Source organism: Pelophylax lessonae (assembly GCF_965119305.1).
Source record: "Pelophylax lessonae genome assembly, chromosome: 4".
Taxonomy (NCBI): Eukaryota; Metazoa; Chordata; class Amphibia; order Anura; family Ranidae; genus Pelophylax; species Pelophylax lessonae.
Window position 1 is genome coordinate 574,691,640 of NC_138771.1, and position 21,625 is coordinate 574,713,264.

General features: G+C 38.6%; 1 protein-coding gene across 1 annotated transcript; it reads right to left on the minus strand.

The window, feature by feature from the left end:
- Positions 1 to 5,124: 5,124 nt before the first annotated feature.
- On the minus strand, positions 5,125 to 21,276 carry STAR (steroidogenic acute regulatory protein). Its single transcript, XM_082256242.1, has 7 exons — positions 20,980 to 21,276; positions 15,036 to 15,149; positions 14,758 to 14,885; positions 13,080 to 13,238; positions 8,048 to 8,232; positions 6,550 to 6,643; positions 5,125 to 5,718 (listed from the first exon to the last, which is right to left on the minus strand). Exons 1-7 carry the CDS (start codon positions 21,041 to 21,043, stop codon positions 5,608 to 5,610), a joined length of 855 nt encoding a protein of 284 aa, XP_082112368.1. The 5' UTR covers positions 21,044 to 21,276; the 3' UTR covers positions 5,125 to 5,607.
- Between the last annotated feature and the right edge of the window lie 349 nt (positions 21,277 to 21,625).

The window sequence follows — 21,625 nt, forward strand, 5'->3', positions numbered from 1 at the left end:
GCAAGCGATAATATTGAAATGGAAGGAGTATCAGACCACTGCAAATCTACGAATACCTGGCCGTTCCTCTAAACTTTCAGCTCATGCAAGGAGAAGACTAAACAGAGATGCAGCCAAGAGGCCCATGATCACTCTGGATGAACTGCAGAGATCTACAGCTGAGGTGGGAGACTCTGTCCATAGGACAACAATCAGACGTAAAAAATGTAAAAACAAAATTACTGCGCTAACTTAAAAGTGTACAAAGCAGCTGACACCAATCACTAGACAAAAAAGTGATAAACAGTGAAACCAAGAAAAATACAAATGTGCAGCGCTAATAATGATAATAATGTCTGACAACATATAGAGTCCAATCAAAAAATTCATGTAAGAAAAAATGGTGATGAAAAGAAATCCAACACGAATAAATGATGTAAACTAGTTGTGCAGCAAATCCCAACACCAGTGAAGGTAAAAAATAGATTGCGCTCACCAAATGGATCAGACGTATACTGCACAAATCTGGCCTTTATGGAAGAGTGGCAAGAAGAAAGCCATTTCTTAAAAATATCCATAAAAAGTGTCGTTTAAAGTTTACCACTAGCCACTTGGGAGACACACCAAACGTGGAATATATTTATTTTATAGATACATTCATGCATCATTACTCCTCATTAGTGGGCATTCGACCCACGAAACGCGTCGAGTTCAAAACACTATTATACATCTATGACAATTTATATGCTATTTTGGTATTTTTATCCTGCTATCATGCCTCATGTGAAATATAATGATGCCTGTGTGCTATATTGGTCATGTTTCTATGTATGTTATATGGTCATATGATTTTATGCATGTTGTTTTATAATTAACTTTTATCATCTAAGTGACTTGTTCGTTCACCTCAATTAAAGTCCCACCAGGGCAAATGTTTTTCTGTAAACATGTGGAAGAAGGTGCTCTGGTCAGATGAACCCAAAATCAAACTTTTTGGCAACAATGCAAAACGTTATGTTTGGCATAAAAGCAATACAGCTCATCACCCTGAACACACCATCCCCACTGTTAAACATGGTGGTGGCAGCATCATGGTTTGGGTCTGCTTTTCTTCAGCAGGCACAGGGAAGATGGTTAAAATTGATGGGAAGATGGATGGAGCCAAATACAGGACCATTCTGGAAGAAAACCTGATGGAGTCTGCAAAAGACCTGAGACTGGGACGGAGATTTGTCTTCCAACAAGACAATGATCCAAAACGTAAAGCAAAATCTACAATGGAATGGTTCACAAATAAACATATACAGGTGTTAGAATGGCCAAGTCAAAGTCCAGACCTGAATCCAATCAAGAATCTGTGGAAAGAACTGAAAACTGCTGTTCACAAACGCTCTCCATCCAACCTCACTGAGCTCGAGCTGTTTTGCAAGGAGGAATGGGCAAAAATTTCAGTCTCTCGATGTGCAAAACTGATAGAGACACACCCAAAGCGACTTACAGCTGTAATCACAGCAAAAGGTGGCGCTACAAAATATTAACTTAAGGGGGCTGAATAATTTTGCACGCCCAATTTTTCATTTTTTTGTTAAAAAAGTTTGAAATATCCAATAAATTTCGTTCCACTTCATGATTGTGTCCCACTTGTTGATTCTTCACAAAAAGTTAGTTTTATATCTTTATGTTTGAAGCCTGAAATGTGGCAAAAGGTCGAAAGGTTCAAGGGGGACCGAATACTTTCGCAATGCATGTATGCTGTGCTATACATTTCTTATATTGCTGACCTCTATATTGTACATTCATACCATGAGGACAGTTCAGGAATTCAGTATTTATATTTTTTAATATAGAAAAATGTAAAGCAATGCACTAGGAGCCAAAATTATGCATGCAAGTGATACAGAAGAACTGAAGATGAAAAAGGATCTGGGTGTCCTTGTACATCAGACTCAGCAATAACATACAATGCCAAGCTTGCAGCAAGCAAGGTTAGCAGACTACTAGCATGCATTAAAAAGGGTATTTACTGAACAGATAAGACTTTTAACTCTTCCACTTTACAGAACTCTGGTTTAGCCATATCTTGAGTATGCCACCCAGTGCTGGTCACTAGTCCTCGGAATGGATGTGTTTGAACTGGTCAGAGTCCAGAGAAGGGCAACAAAGCCAATAAGCTGGAGGACTTTAGTTATGAGGAATGACTACAAACATTAAACTTATTCTCTCCAGAGAAGAGATGCGTAAGAAAGGATATGAGCTATAAAAAATCTTTAAATGGTGACTAGCATTGGGGAAAAAAGTATTTAAGCTAAGGTCTATAAGGAAGACACATGGTCCCACAATGAAATTGGACGAGAGGCACCTCAGTCTTAAACTGTGTACGGGGTTCTTTACTCCTTGGAGCAATAAGGATGTGGAACTTCCTTCCACAGTTGGTGGTGTCAGTAGGGAGTTTAGATAAATTCAAAAACATTTTTAGATTTCTTAGCAAACACAATGTACAGGAATATTGAAAATGGTTGTGCCATAAAGACACTACTACATGAACTGAATGGACTGGGCTCTTTATTCAACCATTTATACCAACGGACACACGTTTTGCTATTTTCAAAAAATAGGAGACCCAGGAGAGTTTATAAAACATTTATTAGAAGACAGAACCGGAGCATGAAGGTACACCTAAAAACTCATTCTAAATAACAACACACAGTATGATGATAATAGATAACTGTAGATGTAATGCTGACATAAAAGCATGTTTTTACTTTGAAATATGTATGCTTTTATAACTGCTTACAGAGAAGTCATTATAGAAGACCCTTCAGCTGGTCCAGGCTATGAATTATCTTGTCTTTAATTCCAGTAGTGGAAAGCTACATTCTTAGACATGTAGGTCCTGCCCACAAAGATGGCTGCCTTTAAAGAACACATGACCACCAAACTGTTTCTGATTTTATTGGATTATTTTGCTGAAGAATAAGGCAAATTCTTCACCCAATACATTTACATACCTCATGAATTCTGTGGACTTATTTTGGACAATGAAATAGGTAGGGCTTTAAAGGGGTAGTTACCTATATCATACAAGAGTGGGGTGGGTTAGATTGGTTTCTAACAGTGCCCTGATTTAGTGTGTAAAAACACTGGTGTTGTGAAATCATTAAGGTTTATTCGGTGCCGCATATACTGACTGCAATCACCACGCAAGGACGTTCCCCATTATAATTACTATTAAACAACAAAAACGTCTGATCATCTTTAATATTAAATACAAAAATAAATTACACAGCTTGATCATAAATATTAAATAAAATATAATAATATGGGAATTTAAATAGCATAAATAGAGTTCAGAAGTAAGGACAGTGCAGAATTAATCTGGGATAATGTTAGAAATATTGTTTTTTTATTTGTTTTAGACCCAGCTATTGTAACTCATTAGATGTTGAGTAGTTTAGAGCATACTTTTATGCAGTTATGTACTTCTGTTTAACAGATGGGTCATAAGCTAAAAGGAGATTTCTATGCAATAACATAGGGGGGTCCCATTTTCCCACAGTGCCAAGGTTATAGGTTGTCCTATTGAGACATGTTTATCCATCTGATTGGTTAAACTATCGTCTACCAAACCATGTAGGTAACATGAGGGAAACATTTTGTTTCTTAAAGAGTCTGTGGGAAATTGGAATGCGTCTGTTCTAAGGCGATAATCTGATTGTAATTGACAGTACAGTTTTTCTTCGTAAAATTCAGGAATAAAAAGGTTTTGAAAATTACTAATAATGAAAAAAATGTTAAAAACTAAAAAGGATCTGGTCTTGAAATCAAATATGCAGAAAGTTAAACAATCATAAAAAATAGGAAAACATTTCCCAATGCTAGTATTCCTCCTCACTGAAGGAACTTGCAGTTATTTTCTCAGTGAGGGCTCTTTCACACGGCCGCTCCGCTTGTCCGCAAATCATCCTATTTTTTTGCGGATGATTTGTGGACATAATGTAAGTGAATGGCACTGCGGATGTCAGCGGAATACCATCCGCTGACATCCGATTTTCCTCCTTTCAGTTCTGTTCCGTTTTTTGGAACGGAACAGAACCCTATTTTTTCATCCGTGTAAAAAACGGAAAGGAAGGAAAATCGGATGTCAGCGGTGTCATCCGCTGACATCCGCAGTGCCATAGACATACATTATGTCCGCATATCATCCGCAAACGGATGGGATGATATGCGGGCACACTGCAGCGGACTAAAGCAGCGGAGCGGCCGTCTGAAAGAGCCCTGATTCTCTTTTAAATACATCTGGCCTTGCAGGGAAATAATAAGTGACCCTTCTCTCACTGAATTAAATATCGGTTCAATTTATTATAACAAAATAATATTACAAAAACTGTTAACTTTGGGGAGCGTCCTTGCATGTGGCACTGTGGTACAGGGGTAAGCTATGTCTGTAATGTATTTTTTCACTTTTTGGGGTGAAGAAAAATGAGTGTGGTTATACTCAAAAGTGTCCTTGCTTGTCAGATATGGGGGAAATTTATGAATTTAGGGAATGGGTCACACTTGCCCTTTTTTTTTTCTTTTGGAAGAGGTATGAAACAAAACCAGAAAATCAGAAATAATGACAGATTTATGATATACTTTAGTATATTTTCCCATGTGCTATTCATATGTCTGTGTTTTTACAAGACACATTTTAATAATAGGCTAAACAAACTGAAAACAGAATTAATTTTGGGCCAGTAATACCTGGCAATATGATGATCAACGTGGAATATCTCTTCACTAGCAGCTAGGACCTTGGTTGCAATTTAAAATTGACACATTTATTCTATTTTAAGTGTACATGTGGTTTTTTTTTTTTCTTTGGCTACAGTAGGGAAGGTTAAAACCTCTCAGTTTATTGTATGCTGTCTTTCTTCGGAGAGATTTCCCTTCCTCTTGTTGTATCTCATGTCTACGGAAATTCCCCTCTTAGACAGTTATCACCAGAATGTGTATCCTTATTGGAAGATTTCTACTTCTGTCCTTTTCTGGTGACAACTGTAAAATTTTGGATTTCCCATTACTTTCTGTCTGAGTGACAATGGTCACCAGGACAAATGGAGATAGCATTAAAAGACTGACAGAGGTTCTAACTCTTCCAAAACAAAAATGGCTGTACTTTAGTTAATTGAGGCCCATTAACCTGGGACCTTAAGTCAAATTCAATGATTTCTCCACCTTTTATTTTTGTTGATCTTTTGTAATACTTTTTAGTTGCCATAATTTGTAACAAGAATTTCAAGTACCATTTCTATAACATCAAGCGAAACAGTGGTGTCCTGGTAAGGTAGGTTGAAAAGATGTTTGATAAGGCAGGTATAAGAACAGTAATTTGTAAAAACTACAATATAATGTTTTCTGATCATTAGGGCATTGCCTCTGGACTTGGCATAGTAATTATTTAAAAGCAGAAGAGTTTACTTAAGGAAATACCCATTACTTATACCAGATGGTGATTGTGGCTGTAGACATAAGTAGCCTACAAAATTTAACAGCACCCCTGTTATAATCACACTTCCAATCTGGAAGGAGTCTTAAAATGACAGATGAATGGATGAAGATCATTACAAGTCGATGAAGGGTGCTGGATTAGCAGAGAGACACATTAGAGGACATGGCCACTCTACTCCGAAGATGTTTGGCAAAATCCACTTGTGTCTGGGAAAGAAACTGGTTGATGATAGACTTGGGTAACCACCCCTAGGAGAAAGAAATCAAACATAAGGTGGAGTTAGAATTCAAAACAGACCAACAGGATACATTTAAAGCATGTATAGTACGTTATGGGTGCCAAGTAGTGCCTATTTGCAAAAGCATATCCTATTTTTAATAAAATCAATTTTGTCCCTTTCTCCTATTTTCTTAAAGCTGCCAGTTAGCCACTAAACCCTTATGGCCGTTCATTTCTTGGATGAAAATTTTAACGTAGGTTGTAGGATGAAGGGCATGTGACTTGTAAACAGCTGCTCCTATACAATATTGTGGAAAATATGTGCTGCTAAGAAGTCTGTATTTAATTTAGAATTTATAAACTGTTAGGTTCTCTATGCCTAGTTTGGTCTATAGTTGTCTGTCTAGTTAGTAGGTTTAAGTACTGTGAAGTCTTTCTATTGAGTTGTTCCCCATCCACCTATTTTTCGCTATGCCAGTTACATGTTGATTGAGTAGCCACATTTAATGGTGCAGGCAGCAAGTCTGGTTGTGTATGTTGCTGTACGTTAAAAGTAGATGGGGCTAAGCTTTCTCTGTTTATTTTTTTTATTTGGCCCAGTTTAGGTGCTCTTATAGGTTTATAAAGGATCACACTTTACAGTGCATTGACAGTGCGCAGTAACTTATTATGCTGTTATTTGCTGTATCATATATATTTGCAATTGTTTTCTTTTATAGTTGTGGTTTTCATGGTTGAGTTGTCTTTGCTGACTAGCATGATTGAGTGTATTGTTCACAGAAAATAGATGCTGTTATGTCTGGCTTGCATCCCATTGACATTTGTAGCCCTTCTGCTGTTATCAACCATCTAGCACACACCTTTAGGTCAACACTGAGAAGCCAAGTTAGTTTAGTCTTTGAAGGATCTTCAAGTACCGGATGTAGAACCATACACGTAGGCCCGTTCTCTGCCCTGGAATCAAACAAGTTATACACAAGTTAGATACTTCACTCCTTGTTTCAGAAATCGAATATGCTGCATATTACCAGGGTTTGTAGTGTTTTCACATTACAAAAAGAAATATACATAACGCAGACACACAGATAAAGAGAAGCTTGATTTGTTTCTATGGGTTTAGGTTACCGTTCTTCATTGTTCTTTGCCATACATTAAATAAACCCTAAAGGGGAAAAGTGTAGCATAATTCTTAATTATTTTAAATCCGTTAAAGATTTGATGATTAGTTGCTTTGTGTTTCCTACATATTGCAAATTTCTCTTCTGGGCATTCCTCCCTGAGCGCATAGGACTCTAAACTTGAGTACCACTCAGTGTTCACGCGCAGTCTGTCATAGACTTGGATGTTGCATCTGTCCTTCCTGGGCGCATTAAAACCCCAGGAGGGATGCACTGTCGTGTGCGCAAGGGGCCTTAGAGTATTAGGGGCAATAGCAGTCCTATTTATAGGACATGAGACAGCAATATAAAATAAGCACACAAAATAAAACCAGACCAAAGTATCCCAAAGGACCAGATCTATGAGTATAAAGATTTCAGCACCAAGGACTGCTGATTTGCATCATAGTAGCAGATAAAATAGGCAATAATTCCACCCTGCAAAAGCTCAAGAATGAAAACTGTAATGCCTTGCGCCAGGAATGGCGCTTGGATGACAGCACTCACCCACTCATTGATGAATTGGAGGGAAATGACTAAGTGATAGGGCAGAAACTATAACAAAACAATGTACAATGACCAACAACAAACAAACTTAGTAGCGAGTAACACTGTAACTAAAATGGTACTAACAGTCCAGGGGTGCAGCTGTCAACAAAGAGGAGGGACTCCACCTATATGAAAACAAATTTGGGTAGGAGTGAGAGACCCAGCGAGACCACTCTGGTGTAGTAAGTTCCATATAATTTATTCCAAACTATTTAAAATATATAATTCATCCACTGTTGTGAGTATATATATTTAACCTCATTTTGGAGAAGTCCAATAGAGATGCGAGGATAGAAGCACCACATCCCAGAATTTATCATTTTTATACAAAATGTTTGATTTTAACTTTTGAATATGCAGAATGAAATTTATTTGATTTTAGAATATTGTTCTACTTTGTCTTCAGCCCCCTAACAATTCCTCTATGTCCCTTTCCGAAAAATATATTTAAACTTGTTCAGAATAAATCAAATAGAACTTACTACACCATAGTGGTCGCGCTGTCTCTCTCCCCCCTACCTGAATAATTTCACCTTGGCTTACTTACTAATATTTTTTACCAAACCTTCCTGTGTTTTGTAAATGTATCAAATATCAATTTTTATACTTTATATTTCATTTGACTATTTTATTAAATGCAAGTACACAATACCTGATGTAGCCTTTCTGTTCTGGCATTTCTCCAAACCTTGTCGACATTCCGGCCAATATGCAGGTGGAGCCTCTCCTCTTGTTGCACCGAACACTTACAAAATCTCGAGGTCCAACAATATTTCCAGGAATCTCTGCTGCTTTCTCGTGTGTTATCACTGTGTCCTTACCAATCCTTTGAAGAATCTGCAAAGAGAAAAAAACTGTGTTTTTAAACAGCAATCCTACTAATCATGATTTTTATTTTGAGAGGACAAATAGCAGAATTTTCTGATGAACTATAATCTATTTTTATCTTCAATAAAAACTTGAATTTTTTATACCCGTAACTGTGAGCAAAGATTATCCGATACTATGCTTACTATTGAGGAAATATGTAAGCGCCCATTTCTAAAATTATTCATCTGAAAAATACTATTTTTTTGGCTGTCATGCTGATGCAATGCCTTCAGTGGTTTGGGTCGCTGACCAGGAACAGGTTTGCATACTAGGAGTTCTGACTGTACTCTACCTTTGTTCGGTGCAGGTTATACTGGGTCAGTGGTTTAAAAATGCTTGAAACCAGAGCCAGGTAACTAGCATTTTCAGAAGGAGGTAAGCTGTGGAAGACTTCATATTTCCCCCTGTACAGGTTTTCTTTAAAGCAGAACTCAAAGCAAAAATCATCAACTACAGTATCTCAGTTAAATTTTCAAGATGTATGTTCGACTGTTAAGTATACTCCATACTTGTGGGAATGGGGTTTGGGAATAAGAAGGGATAAGATATATTAATTATCTGTTGTTTCAAGCGTTTTGTAAAACTGAATGAAATTAATAAAAATTATAATGTGAAAAAAAAAAAAGAGTATACTCCATGTGCCCAGCTCAATACCCTTCTTCCACTGAAATTATGGGTCACCTAATAGGTGACTAAGATATGACCGCTGATTTCTTCCTCTGAATATGAATCCCTGTTTAGTGAGAGACAATGACAGAGGTGAACATCACTTTCGTGAGGTCATCCATCTGCTCTCCATTCCTATAAAATTATTTACAGTGTTGGGGTACCTTTGAATGGAATGTGAGAATCTCTTATCTGTAGCCAGAGTTCCATTTATATTTCGGCTCTTGCGGCCTAAGCATGGTTCTAACTCTGTAATTCAAGTACTAGTTCAAGGTAGCTGTGAGCACTGTAGTTGTTAAGCTCTAAGTAATAGCATATTATTTCAAACACAGGTTGGAGAAAAACTTGTAAATCATAATTTTAGCCAGAGAACTACATAATGGCCAACACCACTATATAATCTTAGAGCTGTAAAAAATTCTGTAAGTGGAAATATTTGTTCCAGCAAGTTGTCACTTTATACAAACAGCACACATTACCCGCTGATGGGTAAAAATGCTGAACCACTATAAAGATATTAATGACTGAGATTAGAGCACATCAGACTCTAAGAATGTTCTTCTGTAGAAAATGAAGCAGACGCCAAGGCCATTGTGATAAAGGCCCAAGGAAACGTGGGATATCAGACTTGCTCCTCCAAAAATAACTAGCAGGGGGCTGCAATCATTTTCAGTATGCTGGGATTGGCATGATTAGGAGAAGAGACTCATTATGGCAAAAACCTGTTTAAGGGTGATCGTACAAAGGCCAGTTCCATGCCAATTGGAAAGCCTGATGCCATCTAGTGCTTCCCTATAGGAAGATAGGAAGTGCCTCTAACCATTAGAATGTCTCATTGTAAATAATACACAGGTCCTTCCTACTTGTTTGCAAATTCCAACTGTCAAATCCTTATTTTTTTTCATAAAGGAAAGAGAAGAAGGTGCCCAACCAATATGGCACTACTTCATGTTGGGTGAGTCACACAGGTGATTTAGCATCTCACTGCCTTTGTTTTTGAATAAATATCTCCCAGTCCTAAAGCTATGTATGGCTACTCTAAAATCCTTTCCCAACAAAGACAGAAATTATTTTATAATTATGAAAGACCCTTGGGAATGAGTATTTTTTTTAAAAGAGGGCTGCTGATTTTTCTGAAGATACTGCAATATAAGGCTGAGGCATGGGATAGACAGAGAAAGCTCCTCTAACATCTAACTGACCTAAAAATCTATTAATATGTATATGGTTCTTGATCTGATTAGTGAAAGCACTTTTCTAGCAAATAATAGAGCGGAAATGGCTTAGATACCTGTGATGGGATTTCTTTATTCAGAAGTAGGCCACTGCAGTGGTGGGAGGGGTTGGATGGACAGTAGCAACTGGAGGGTCAGCAGGGTAGCACCTTACCTAGAGCTAACTAGAGTGCATATGGCTCCCACCCCACCCTCCCTTTCATGGGTGTTTGTTTTCAATATGTCTTTCTGAATTCTGACATTTATTTTCATTTTTATGCCTTTCTCAGATCTATCATGATGTGGCTGGCTACTATCTTTGCCATTGATGTTCCGAACCATGGTTAATTTCATGCCTGTTAGATAACTGGCATCCTATCGTAGTTGGCTCTTTACAACTAAGGCTTGCCAGATTAGTGGGTTTTCATAAAGGCAAGGCATATATTAAGGCAATAGGGAATGGACATAGTTAAAAAAAGAGTTAACAAAACTGCCACACTATATTTTATTGCTAAATAGATTGCATGATATAGAAACATTTGGGATTTTTTTTCAATCTGTTTAATGATTTTCTTGTCATAATACTGAAAGTACGAAACTATAACAGGTATGTAAAAAAATTCAATACTGTTTTTAGGCACATAAAGAGAGAGAGAATATATCAAAGATATGAAACAAACAGGGTCAAATTGCACATCGATATAACCGATGATGAGGGATATCCCTACTTGATGTAGGGACATTAGTAGTATCGAAGAGACCTATGTATACATACAAATGATATTGAGTATTCACAAACAGGCTGGGTTTCTCATCCGGGGGAGGTTGTAAGTGAACCATCATAAAAGACAGGCACCGTGTAATAAATTTAGGCTTCATCAAAGGGTCAAGAACCATATAACTATGTTTCCTAAAATCTGATCAATACAGAAAATGAACATGAAAGAAAATAGAGAAAAAAAAGCGGGAGGGGAGGAAAAGTTGAGAGCGGTCAGGGCCATGTTGTCCCAGACCTCAGGTATCAATAGACAAATATTGTATCCAATCAAATATTACTATTGACTGGTTCCAACATTGTGCAACGGCTATCCTAGTGGGCAGGATCATGTATGAAATTAAGCATGTGGTGTGTTTAGAAAGACACTTATCAAATTTCTGAAAGATAGCAATGTCTGGGGTTCTAACAAGATTCTACACACCAGGAGGCTTATGAATTCATCTTGGCAATCCTTTATGAAACCATATACCATATAAATTGTCTTATAGTTAGATTCCACAAAGGCTGTTAATCTAAATCTTAGATTATTGATTGTGTCATGCCATTCTGGGAGTTCCCAAGAAATGTTGAGGTCTTTTTCTCAGTGTTCCATGTAGGGGAGCTTGCGTGCGGGGTCACTCAGATTGCTACAGTATATACAATAAAGCTACAGCCTTTTACTGGGTTTCTAGTTTTAAAAGAGCTTTTAAAGAATGGCAATGATAGGGGTTAGTTAGTCTTGTTAAGTTTGTCCTCCAAGTATAAAGTGATTTGGTTATATTGAAATAATTTTAAGAACAGTAGTTGCAATGTGGATTTTATCAGTCGTTATGGGCAATAGAAAACATTCTTCTTTAAAACACGTTTACTACGCCCGTTTGTGGTGGTCGGGGGCGCCTTGGGGACACTGGTTGGGGATGCCGTACCAGGGGAGGTCTGATGGAGGCTGTCGCCCCCCTCCCCCTGCGGTGTGCCCCAACCTGGAGCCCCCTTGGGTGGTGTTGACATTCCTTGGGACTCACGGCATTCGGAGCTGCCTAACGCGCATAGTACCCGGCGGGCCGCCCCTTACTTTATTTTTGTTGAATGCTGGTATATTGCACTATTGTGTGTTGCTATATTTTGCTCCTTTCTTACTGTTACATGTACCACGATGCACTTATATGCTCCCTGGGGTATGGCATTGCTTGGCCGTTACCCCTCCCCTGCACTTTTGTTGCTCTTGTTAAAATTTTTTTGTATTCCTGTTAAACTAAATAAAGATTCATTAAAAAAAAAACACATTTACTTCTCCCTAAAGGTCAGTATTTTTCAATCATGATATTTTGGAGTCTCACACCAACCCCATTTACTTTAATTGAGCAGTACAGATGGCAGGTCAGAGGTTCCGTTTGACCTGCTCTGCACTCATTTCTTTGAATGCAGCATGTCCTTTTAAGGTGCCGGCAAAGCAGGTCCAGTGTAGCCTTTCATTGTTAAACATTTCTTTGCCATTCAAATGCATACATTGGTATTTGAATAGCAAGCGCAGCATTTGACAAGAATTGAAGAATGCCCATCAGGGTGAGCCCTTTTCTGGTTCCTAAAAGGACTGCACAGTCATATTTAAGCATACTGCTCAACTGCTAACAAGAAATTTGAGTTAAGACTGTGATCACAGAAGAAGTACCATAGCTGTCTGACTGAATATACATTTCTGTGACATCACGTTAGGCTACATACAGCCTGTAGGCAGGATGAGCACTATGAGCTAAAGATGTGATCCTATTGGCCATACTGAAAGTTGTTCGTTTTGATACATGAGGCCTACAGATGGCCACTGATGCTCCATGACATGTATAAGAGCAGCTGGTTTCCAATAGAAACCATTTCATACTGACAGTGCCCCAAAAAAATTCAGCAAGACCACAGTCACATATTTTTTGGTTCAAAAGATGGACAAGTTTTGCCATATTCACACAAGTCCCAGTATTTTCATATTCTAGTGCCTTACAAAAAAAATCCCACCAGCTCCACGATAAATGTAAGATATATTACAGTATAATAAGTGCCTTAAGAATGTAGGTAAGTCTGGACATAGTAAATGGCCACTAAACATGAAGCACAAAATGCATTTTACAGTAAGAAAACCGTTCAGAATTAGACCTTACCAGGAAAAACATCAGGTATTATCCTACCTTGACTTCTTTCACTTTGGGATTCCACTCTCCAATCCTTTCCATGTTGTCCACCAGTTCTCCATAGACTCTATCCAAAGGCCTCTCCACAACCGCTTCAAGCTTAAAGACCTTTCCGATGTCTGGCAAGACCTTACTTAATACTTTATCTCCATTTTCCTTTAAAAGGATAATAAACATTTAGTTGGTTGAAGTAAATACAAAGATTTGATAAAGGCTGTCTGATAGAATATTTTGTAGTTTTTCCAAATTAAGTGTCAGTATGTATTGGCAGATGTATGCCTACGTAACGTACATAGTTTAGGGACCACACTTGCAAAGGTGCCTTGATGCAACAGTCTGGCTTAAAAGCCAGACATTTCTGGCCATACTTCTCTTGTGGGTCACATACTTTTGCACTCCTGTGACCCAGAATCAGCTGACAGGCTGTAGCCTGCTGTCAGCTGACATCATTATTATGTCAGGCTCAACCTGATTGACAGCTGGCTCAGGCTCTGGCTTCACTATCACTGACCTAGAGCAAGTAAGAATCAAATTCGGTCAGATCGAAGTCAGGTCAGTGACCCCACGGTGTTGGATCCTGTAAATCAGCAAGAAAGTCAAGCAAGATGCATCTTAAGAAGTAGGTCAGCTTACATGAAAATTTACCAGCAGGTGTCCTTAATGTAGAGCATTTCCCACCTACTCACAGAGTGCTTGCTGAAGTCTGTGTGACTCACTTCTATATAGATAGACTGCAGAGCCCACGTAAAATAAACAAAGTGAGTCAGAATCTCTGGTATACTATGTATATGTAATAATTTTCTGTTCAACTAACACACTTTTCATAAATCCCCCTCCCCAATATAGTGTGTTCTTTTAATTTTGTGTTTTTAATTAAACGCTAAGTCCACCTTTAAAAAAAAAAAAATAAAATCAGAGAATCATGGAGGTCATTGCCAAGCTACTGCAGACTCTTCCTACAGCTTTTTGTTTATACCTTCACAAGGGCTTTCAGTTGGAGAGCTGGAGGAAATATCAATGGACTACAAGTGCAAGTTCTCCATTGAGAACTACAAGCCCATCTGATCTCTGTGAATGAATGAATGACACAGCTGTGGGGGAGTTTCATTTGCACCCTAAATGCGGGTGTAACGTAACATGGTGCAAAAGATGGAGTTAGCCTTTAAAGTCCATGTAAAGCATCTCGTTTTTTACTCTAAGAGTAATAAATGGGCATTTTCAATTCAAGTTGGCATATTAAATGTTTAAAAAAAATTTAAATATGACCTTTTCTTCACAGTAAATGTATAAAGGAAACTGTATTTCTCCTGCACTTCGCTATCAGTGCTGGCGGAAGGGGAGGGGGTGTCGAGACTGGGCTTTTATTCTGTATCATTTACCTAGGCTCCTATAGCTGTTAATCTACAGGGCTGTGGATGGAGCTAGGTGTGGCTATACACGAGCGGGGCTATCAAGAGTGCCAACAGTTGAGCAGCAAGGGTGTCACCCTCTCAAATTACAGTAAGTACCTATCCTTTGGTTCCACTGGCAGGATCAACAGGTGATTACAAAATATTCTGTTAGTACTTGTATGGGCAGCTTATACAGTATATGCAATTTTACCATTTAAGCATAGTTGTATAATTTATATATTGCCCAAATGTTAGCTGATCAAAAAATATAAAACTTGGCTTACCGCCACAATCTCAACTTTCCATCCATCCTGCTCTCCAAGGATGCTCATTGACTTCTTTAATGCCTCTTCTCCCTGTTTAATGTAGGATATCTCAGCTTCATTAAAGACTTTTTCTTCAAGCCTTGAACCTGAGGGAAATAAATATTCATAAATCCATAAACAACATTGCTCATGTTGATGAATGGACACTCAATAAAAGGTGATTTCAGCTCAAACACAAGAATACTTTCTGTTCAGTAATGAATGATGGAAAACATAAGAAAGATTGATGGACTTACTCAGTAAGGAACTCCTTCTTCGTACTTGGTTTATCCATTGACTGGGCCCAGGTCCCACCAGTGCCAGTTTCTCCAGTTCATGCGAAAGAGCTACAGCGGCTGTCCTCCGTAGACCTACCAAATGAATGCAGCAAGCATACATTAATAGGTTATAAACAATGTTACTGAATTTAATCTGACATAACGAAATACACTTGCAGTAATACACATTTGTATTTAAAGCAGAGTTCCGGCCACATACACTTTTTTGAGCTAAAAATACCCCCCTAATCCTAAGCTACCCCCAGTTACCCTAACACTAACCCCACATAACAGTACATTACATTTACTGAATAAAGATAAATACTTACCTTTAAAATTGATTGCAGAGCGTGGCCATCTCCGGCGTGGGCATCTGAAGCCGTAGTGTCCCCCGCTGTGTCCCTCTTCCTGGTTCTGGGCTACCCAGAATGCCGATCGCAATTTCGCGCATGCGCTGTAGATTGCAATCGGCACTCAGAGTAGCGGCCGGCTGTTCCCATTGCATCCTGGGATTGATGACGCTCATCTCCCAGGACGCAATGCAAAGGAGGAAGTGAAGTCGGGGGCGGCACAAGGAGGAAGAGGAAGGAAGGTAAGTTTATTTTCATTAAAAACAAGGTAAGTGAAACAAAAAAAATATATTAATTATTCAATTCTTTTTCAGGTGTTTTTAAGCTGATGCTGCAAAGTTTATTTTTAGGCTGGAACTCAGCTTTAATAAATGCTGCACTCCAGGCAAACGGCTAAATACGCAGTTTAATCCGTAAAAGGATTTGTAAATCTTTTCATTCAGTCTTGTTATACAAGACAACAACATTGCCAGACAGAAAGCCAGATCCTTGACTATACTGCAGTAAAAACTCGGTGATAATAAAGGTAATTTCTTTTTAAAATAACAAACATGTTAAACTTACCTACTCTGTGCAATGGTTTTGCACAGAGCAGCCCTAAAAAAAAAAAAGGAAGAATCACATTTTTTCATCATTTTAGGCCAATTTGTATTCTGCTACATATTTTTGTTAAAAAAAAATCCCAGTAAGAGTATTTTCATTGGTTTGTGCAAAAGTTATCACGTCTACAAACTAGGGGAAAGATTTAAGTTTATTTTAGTTTATTTTTTTTTACTAGTAATGCCAGCGACCATGTGGTGGACAGATTGGACACCTAACTGACATTTTTTACACTTTTGGGGGACCAGTGACAGTAATCAGTGCTAAAAATATGCACTATTACTGTAATAATGACACTGGCAGGGAAGGTGGTTAACACCACAGGCGATCAAAGGGTTAAATGTATGCCTAGGGGGTGCTTTCTAAGTGCGGGGGGGGGGGTTGGGCTTATGGAATCAACCCAGGAACCTGTGTTTCTAAATAGGAGGAGCACAGGAGCCCTGTGTTGATTTCTGACAGAACAACGTTTTGCTGTGTTTACAAAAGCAGACCGCCATTCTGTCTCCACGGGAAGTGATCGCGGGTGCCCGGCGGCAATTGCAGCTGCCAGCCCCGCAGATCAGCTTCCCCGCTGGCGATTGGGCGTGTGCGGGTACGTCGTTTCGCGGGAACCTGCCGACCTGCCGCCTTATATCTGCGGTGGCTGGTCAGCAAGTGGTTAATAAATAGCACAAAAAAAGCCTAACAAATTTTAAAGTGTTTGTCCAGCTTTTTTTTTGTTCTATTTCTGCGCGTTTGACTGTTGCAGAGTTCCCCTCAATTTCGGTCTGGTGGAACCATTGTCAGCAGGACATAAAGTGAGATTAAATCTCCCTAACACAGCCCCAGATAGCAGTAAAAATTTGGCTTGACATGCACAATAAAGTAGTGCTCTAACTTTCAGCACAATACTATGAAATCATGACAATAATGATGGTGATAATAGCATTCTTACCAACAATATGGTCTTGGATCCTGGGATACTGTTAACCCTGCCCAAGGTATGCCTTTTTTATGCCAATTTTCCGAATGGATGTTTCCAAATCAAGCCCACATTGTGGGTTGGCCCTGCCACGAAGTATGAAGGCAACCCCACCCCACAATGAATGTCTTTTTTAATTACAGCTGGGTATGTGCAGTAATTCAGTTGGTGCTGTGATCCTGGAACATTGGCTGGGACACAAAATTGGCAGGATGAAGGGCCAAGATGTAACTAATATGGGCATACAGTAATTGTGAAAAGTATTGGGATGCCTGCCTTTACACGCACATGAATTTTAATGCCATCCAAGTCTTGGTCCATAGGGTTCAATATTGAGTTGACCCACCCTTTAATCTATAACAGCTTCAACTCTTCTGGAAAAGCTGTCCACAAGGTTTAGGAGTGTGTCTATGGGAATGTTTGACCATTCTTCCACAAGCGAATTTGTGTCGGGCACTGATGTTGCATGAGAAGGCCTGGTTCGCAGTCTCTGCTCTAATTCATCCAGAAGGTTTTCTATTGGTTGAGGTGCAGGCCACTCAAGTACCTTCACCCCAAAATTGCTCATCCATGTCTTGTGGACAGCCTTCCCAGTGGAGTTGAAGCTGTTATAGCTGCAAAGGGTGGACCAACTCAATATTGAGCCCTACGGACTAAAACTGGGATGCCAATAAAGTTCATGTGGGTGTAAAGGCAGGTGTCCCAATACTTTTAACAATATCATGTATATGTGATATTAAAGTAACCAATACTAACAATGACATTCTTGTGCTCACACCTGTACCTGTGTTTGACCTTTAAAACATTTTGGTGTTACCTATTGCCTAGATTTGAGAAAAAAGAAATTCCAAAATGACTTCTGTTTTTCATTACGATATAGAAAGTCAGCTGTACTGCTTTCTACTTTACCATTTTAATTTTGTATATTTTGTCCTGTTTCCTCTGAAACTTTCATACAATCTCCCCAGTTACTAATCTTATAATGCATCAAGTATAGTGTAACCCATGAGCACTTCTAGCCTACTCGCGCCAAAAAAAAAAAAAAGAAAAAGATTATTGTAATAAAATGGTACAAATTACAGAAGCTTGCAGTGGAATTGATCAATAATTATTGGCACAGATCTCATTAGTAGGGATGAGCTCAGACATGCTCAAATCAGGTTCAAACCCACCTGAGCAAGCCCACCAGAACGCTAAGCTCATCCCTTCCCACAAGAAGTACTACATGCCAACCCCCCACTCCCCATTTTTTTTTTTAACATGTTTTTGTCTATGTAAGCATCAAACAAAATACTCCTTATATACCAACAACATTATACTTATTTTATGACAAAAGTTAATGACTGGAATATCAACTAGGGGGTACACAGTTGCAATCCAGCCTTGGTAGAAATAAAGAATAAAACACAAAACCAACCGTCCCAGAAGTTCTGCAGACTATGACTTCTGAAGTGAAACGGCCGCTAAAACTACTGCTGAGAAGCCTCTGATAGATTCTACCATTCTGACGTTTGGGCAGAATACTATTTATCGTGTGGTGACATTACTTACAGTGAAATAGATTGGGCTTTTCTACTCTGAGACTAGCATGTATGCTATGGATATATGACCATCTAGAGTAGCCATTCTCATCTAGGGTTCCCAGAGGTTGCTAGGTTCCTTAAACTGTGGCTGATTGATCTCCCATCTGATGGTTACATAGTTACATACATAGTAGTTGAGGTTGAATAAAGACAACAGTCCATTCAGTTCAACCTGTGTAGGTGTGTGTGGCCGTGCCTGTGCCTGCCTAGTTCCATGGCAGAGCCAGTGGCAAGACACCAGTGATCTTTTAAGCCATTGGTAAGGATGGCATTGTGTGTGACCACCTCTTATAACAAAAGCCATGAGCAAAAGCTTACAAAGCATTAACAGGATCTCATTGTTGGAAGGTAATCAGTCAGGAAACGGTACAAAACATTTCCAACGCATTAGGTATACCATTATAGTTATAGGCATTAGTTCTTATTAAGAAGAATATACAAGCCTGGCTACATTTTGCAAAAACGTACATCAAGTCTGCCCAAAGCATGTGTTGTGGTCTGATGAGACCAAGATTGAACCTTTCACAATTCCAAAAGGTATGTTTGACGCAAAACCAACACTGCACATCACCATAAAAAAACAAAAAAAACAAAGCCACAGTGAAGCATGATGGTGGCAGCCACAGTGAAGCATGATGGTGGCAGCCACAGTGAAGCATGATGGTGGTAGCACTATACTTTGAGGCTATTTTTGTCATCTGGATCTGGGGTTTTTGTCAATAAGGAACTTATTATAAGTTCCAAATATCAGTCAATTTGGTACAATACCTTTAAGCTGCTAAAAAGCTGAAGATGAGGAGGAATTTCTCCCTTCAGTGCCACAATGGCCAAAAGCATACATTCAAACCAAAAAAGAATGGCTTCCCCAGAAGAAGATTAAAGTTTTGCAATGGCTGAACCAGAGCCCAGACCTGAATCCAATTGAAAATCTGTAGGCTAACCTGAAGAGGTCTGTACACAGGAGATGTCCTCACAATATGACAGATTTAGAGTACTTTTGTGAGGAAGAGTGGGCAAAGATTGCCAAGGCAAGATGTGCCATTCTGATAGACTCATACCCCAAAAGACTGAATGTTGGCCGTGAGTTAAAAGTAAGACCCATTATGGTACTCACTCTATAAGGTATAAAATGCAGAAAGTCTCTAACTTATTGATGTCACTTGCCATTTAAACCATGTAGAAAACCCAAGAACAAAAATTTATTGCAGCTTACCAGTCCTGAGTTGCATTGGCTGCATTTCTTTTTTTTTTTATGCTTTATCTGTTTTTTTTTTTTCACCTAGTGATCCTGCCAATAGCACACTTCCCGTCCTAGGGTGACATATTCACTCACTATACTGTATCTGTAGAGAAACTGTTTTTTCACTCCAGGACAGGACTACAGAACACCTCCCTCTTTCCTCTGCATAGCACAGGCAGACAGCACAAAAAACTTTGGGTTTACAAGATCTCTGACAGGATCAACAGGTATTTTTGGTACCTATTAAACAGATATACCACTTATTAATTGTAAATCTAACCAATTAAAAGAGAGAAAATATAAGAAATTCATTGTTGTTGACAACCTTACACTTTGGACCTAAACTTTATGTACTTTCTTTATACACGTTGTATTTACTTTTGTACTGTTCATACAATTATGGATCTTCTAATTTTGAAATTAATAAAAAGAATGGAAAAAAAAAGTTAATTCTTGGGGGTCTATATTAACTTTAAGTGAACCTCCTACAAAATATATATTTAACTAAGCCCAGATAGAGTAAAGCTGGCCATAGATGGATCAAAATTCGGCTGGTTCAGCTATATGAATCTTGATCCACCTATGGCGCTTCCCGCTAAAGGTATAATAATAGGCATCTCTCAAATGGAAATGTTGGAAATGTCTTATTTAATTAGCGCTGCAGCCAATCAGAAGAGTCCCACTGCCTGAATACAATAGCTCAGCAGGGAGGCTGGGGGAATCCCTTTGTTTTTGTTTTTTTTGATCAGCTGGCTAGATGATCAAAAAAATAAAAATAAAAAACAATCAATCTATGGCCAGAAAATAAAAAATGATCAATCTTTGGCCAGCTTAAGGTAGGGAGATGCTCAGGATCTGAGTATTTTCCTCCTTGGGATCTGCTATACTATCCCTAACTTCGGTAATAAAAAGTTTCCAACATTCTTTGTACATTACCATGTTACACAAAGGACTTGTTACCCTAAAGCAATAAACTTTCTATATTCGGTCATGGTTCTAAATACAATTCAACAATACAAATACATCAATAGTGTATAAAATAGGTCTAAAGGGAAATCTTTATAATATTACCAGAATCCAAAAAAATAATCAGAATTAATAAAATATTATTTTGAAACCACGCTATGGCATATTAATTAGCTAATCCCTTTTACAGGTTAGTGGACTGAGTTTTATGGCAATACATTACCTGTCATGTTGCGTAGATGTCGGTATGATATCCCAGCGCACAGCTTGAATGTAGCAGGTAGCATGTCGTAAATGAGTGTAATATATGCCCAGTAGAGGAAGGTAATGTGAGCTGATGATCACTGGTTATGTATTTGGTGTTGGTGGTTAGGCGGTATTTCCAGGCTCTCTGTAGATAGTCAATATCTCTAAGCTCACACTATATGGGCTGTCTGTTGTTGGTCTAGGTGTGTATGACCAGTGACAGGGTGGTTATCTGAGCTCTTGGTGGATGTGATCTGCACTGCTGGGCATGCTCCAGAATTCTTTATAAATCCTCCAGTGTGAAGGATGGCGTGTTGTAATGACAAAGATAAGGACACAACATCATTTACTGGAGGCCAGCGGGAGCAAGGACAAGAGCTACACAAACATGTCAGCCGATGATTAAGACCTGATACAACACATCAAGGCAATGATGAAGCAACAGCCATTATGGAATTAACCCTATCTAAGGCAATTAATAAAATACTGTACTATAATTGCGTAAAGCATTACAAAAAATCTTTAAAGTGGGGAACGTTCTTCTTTTCTTATCATAAGTGACTAAAATTACTGTTTTATTTTCATAAGAATAGTTATGTGTTTAAAAAAAATCTGAAAATTTG

Coding starts and splice junctions, on each gene's coding strand:
- STAR (XM_082256242.1), bottom strand. CDS start 21,043: ATGCTACCTGCTACATTCAAGCTGTGCGCTGGGATATCATACCGACAT. Junction 15,150..20,979: donor ACATCTACGCAACATGACAG/GTAATGTATTGC, acceptor TTCATTTGGTAG/GTCTACGGAGGACAGCCGCT. Junction 6,644..8,047: donor GAACAGAAAGGCTACATCAG/GTATTGTGTACT, acceptor GTTTGATTCCAG/GGCAGAGAACGGGCCTACGT.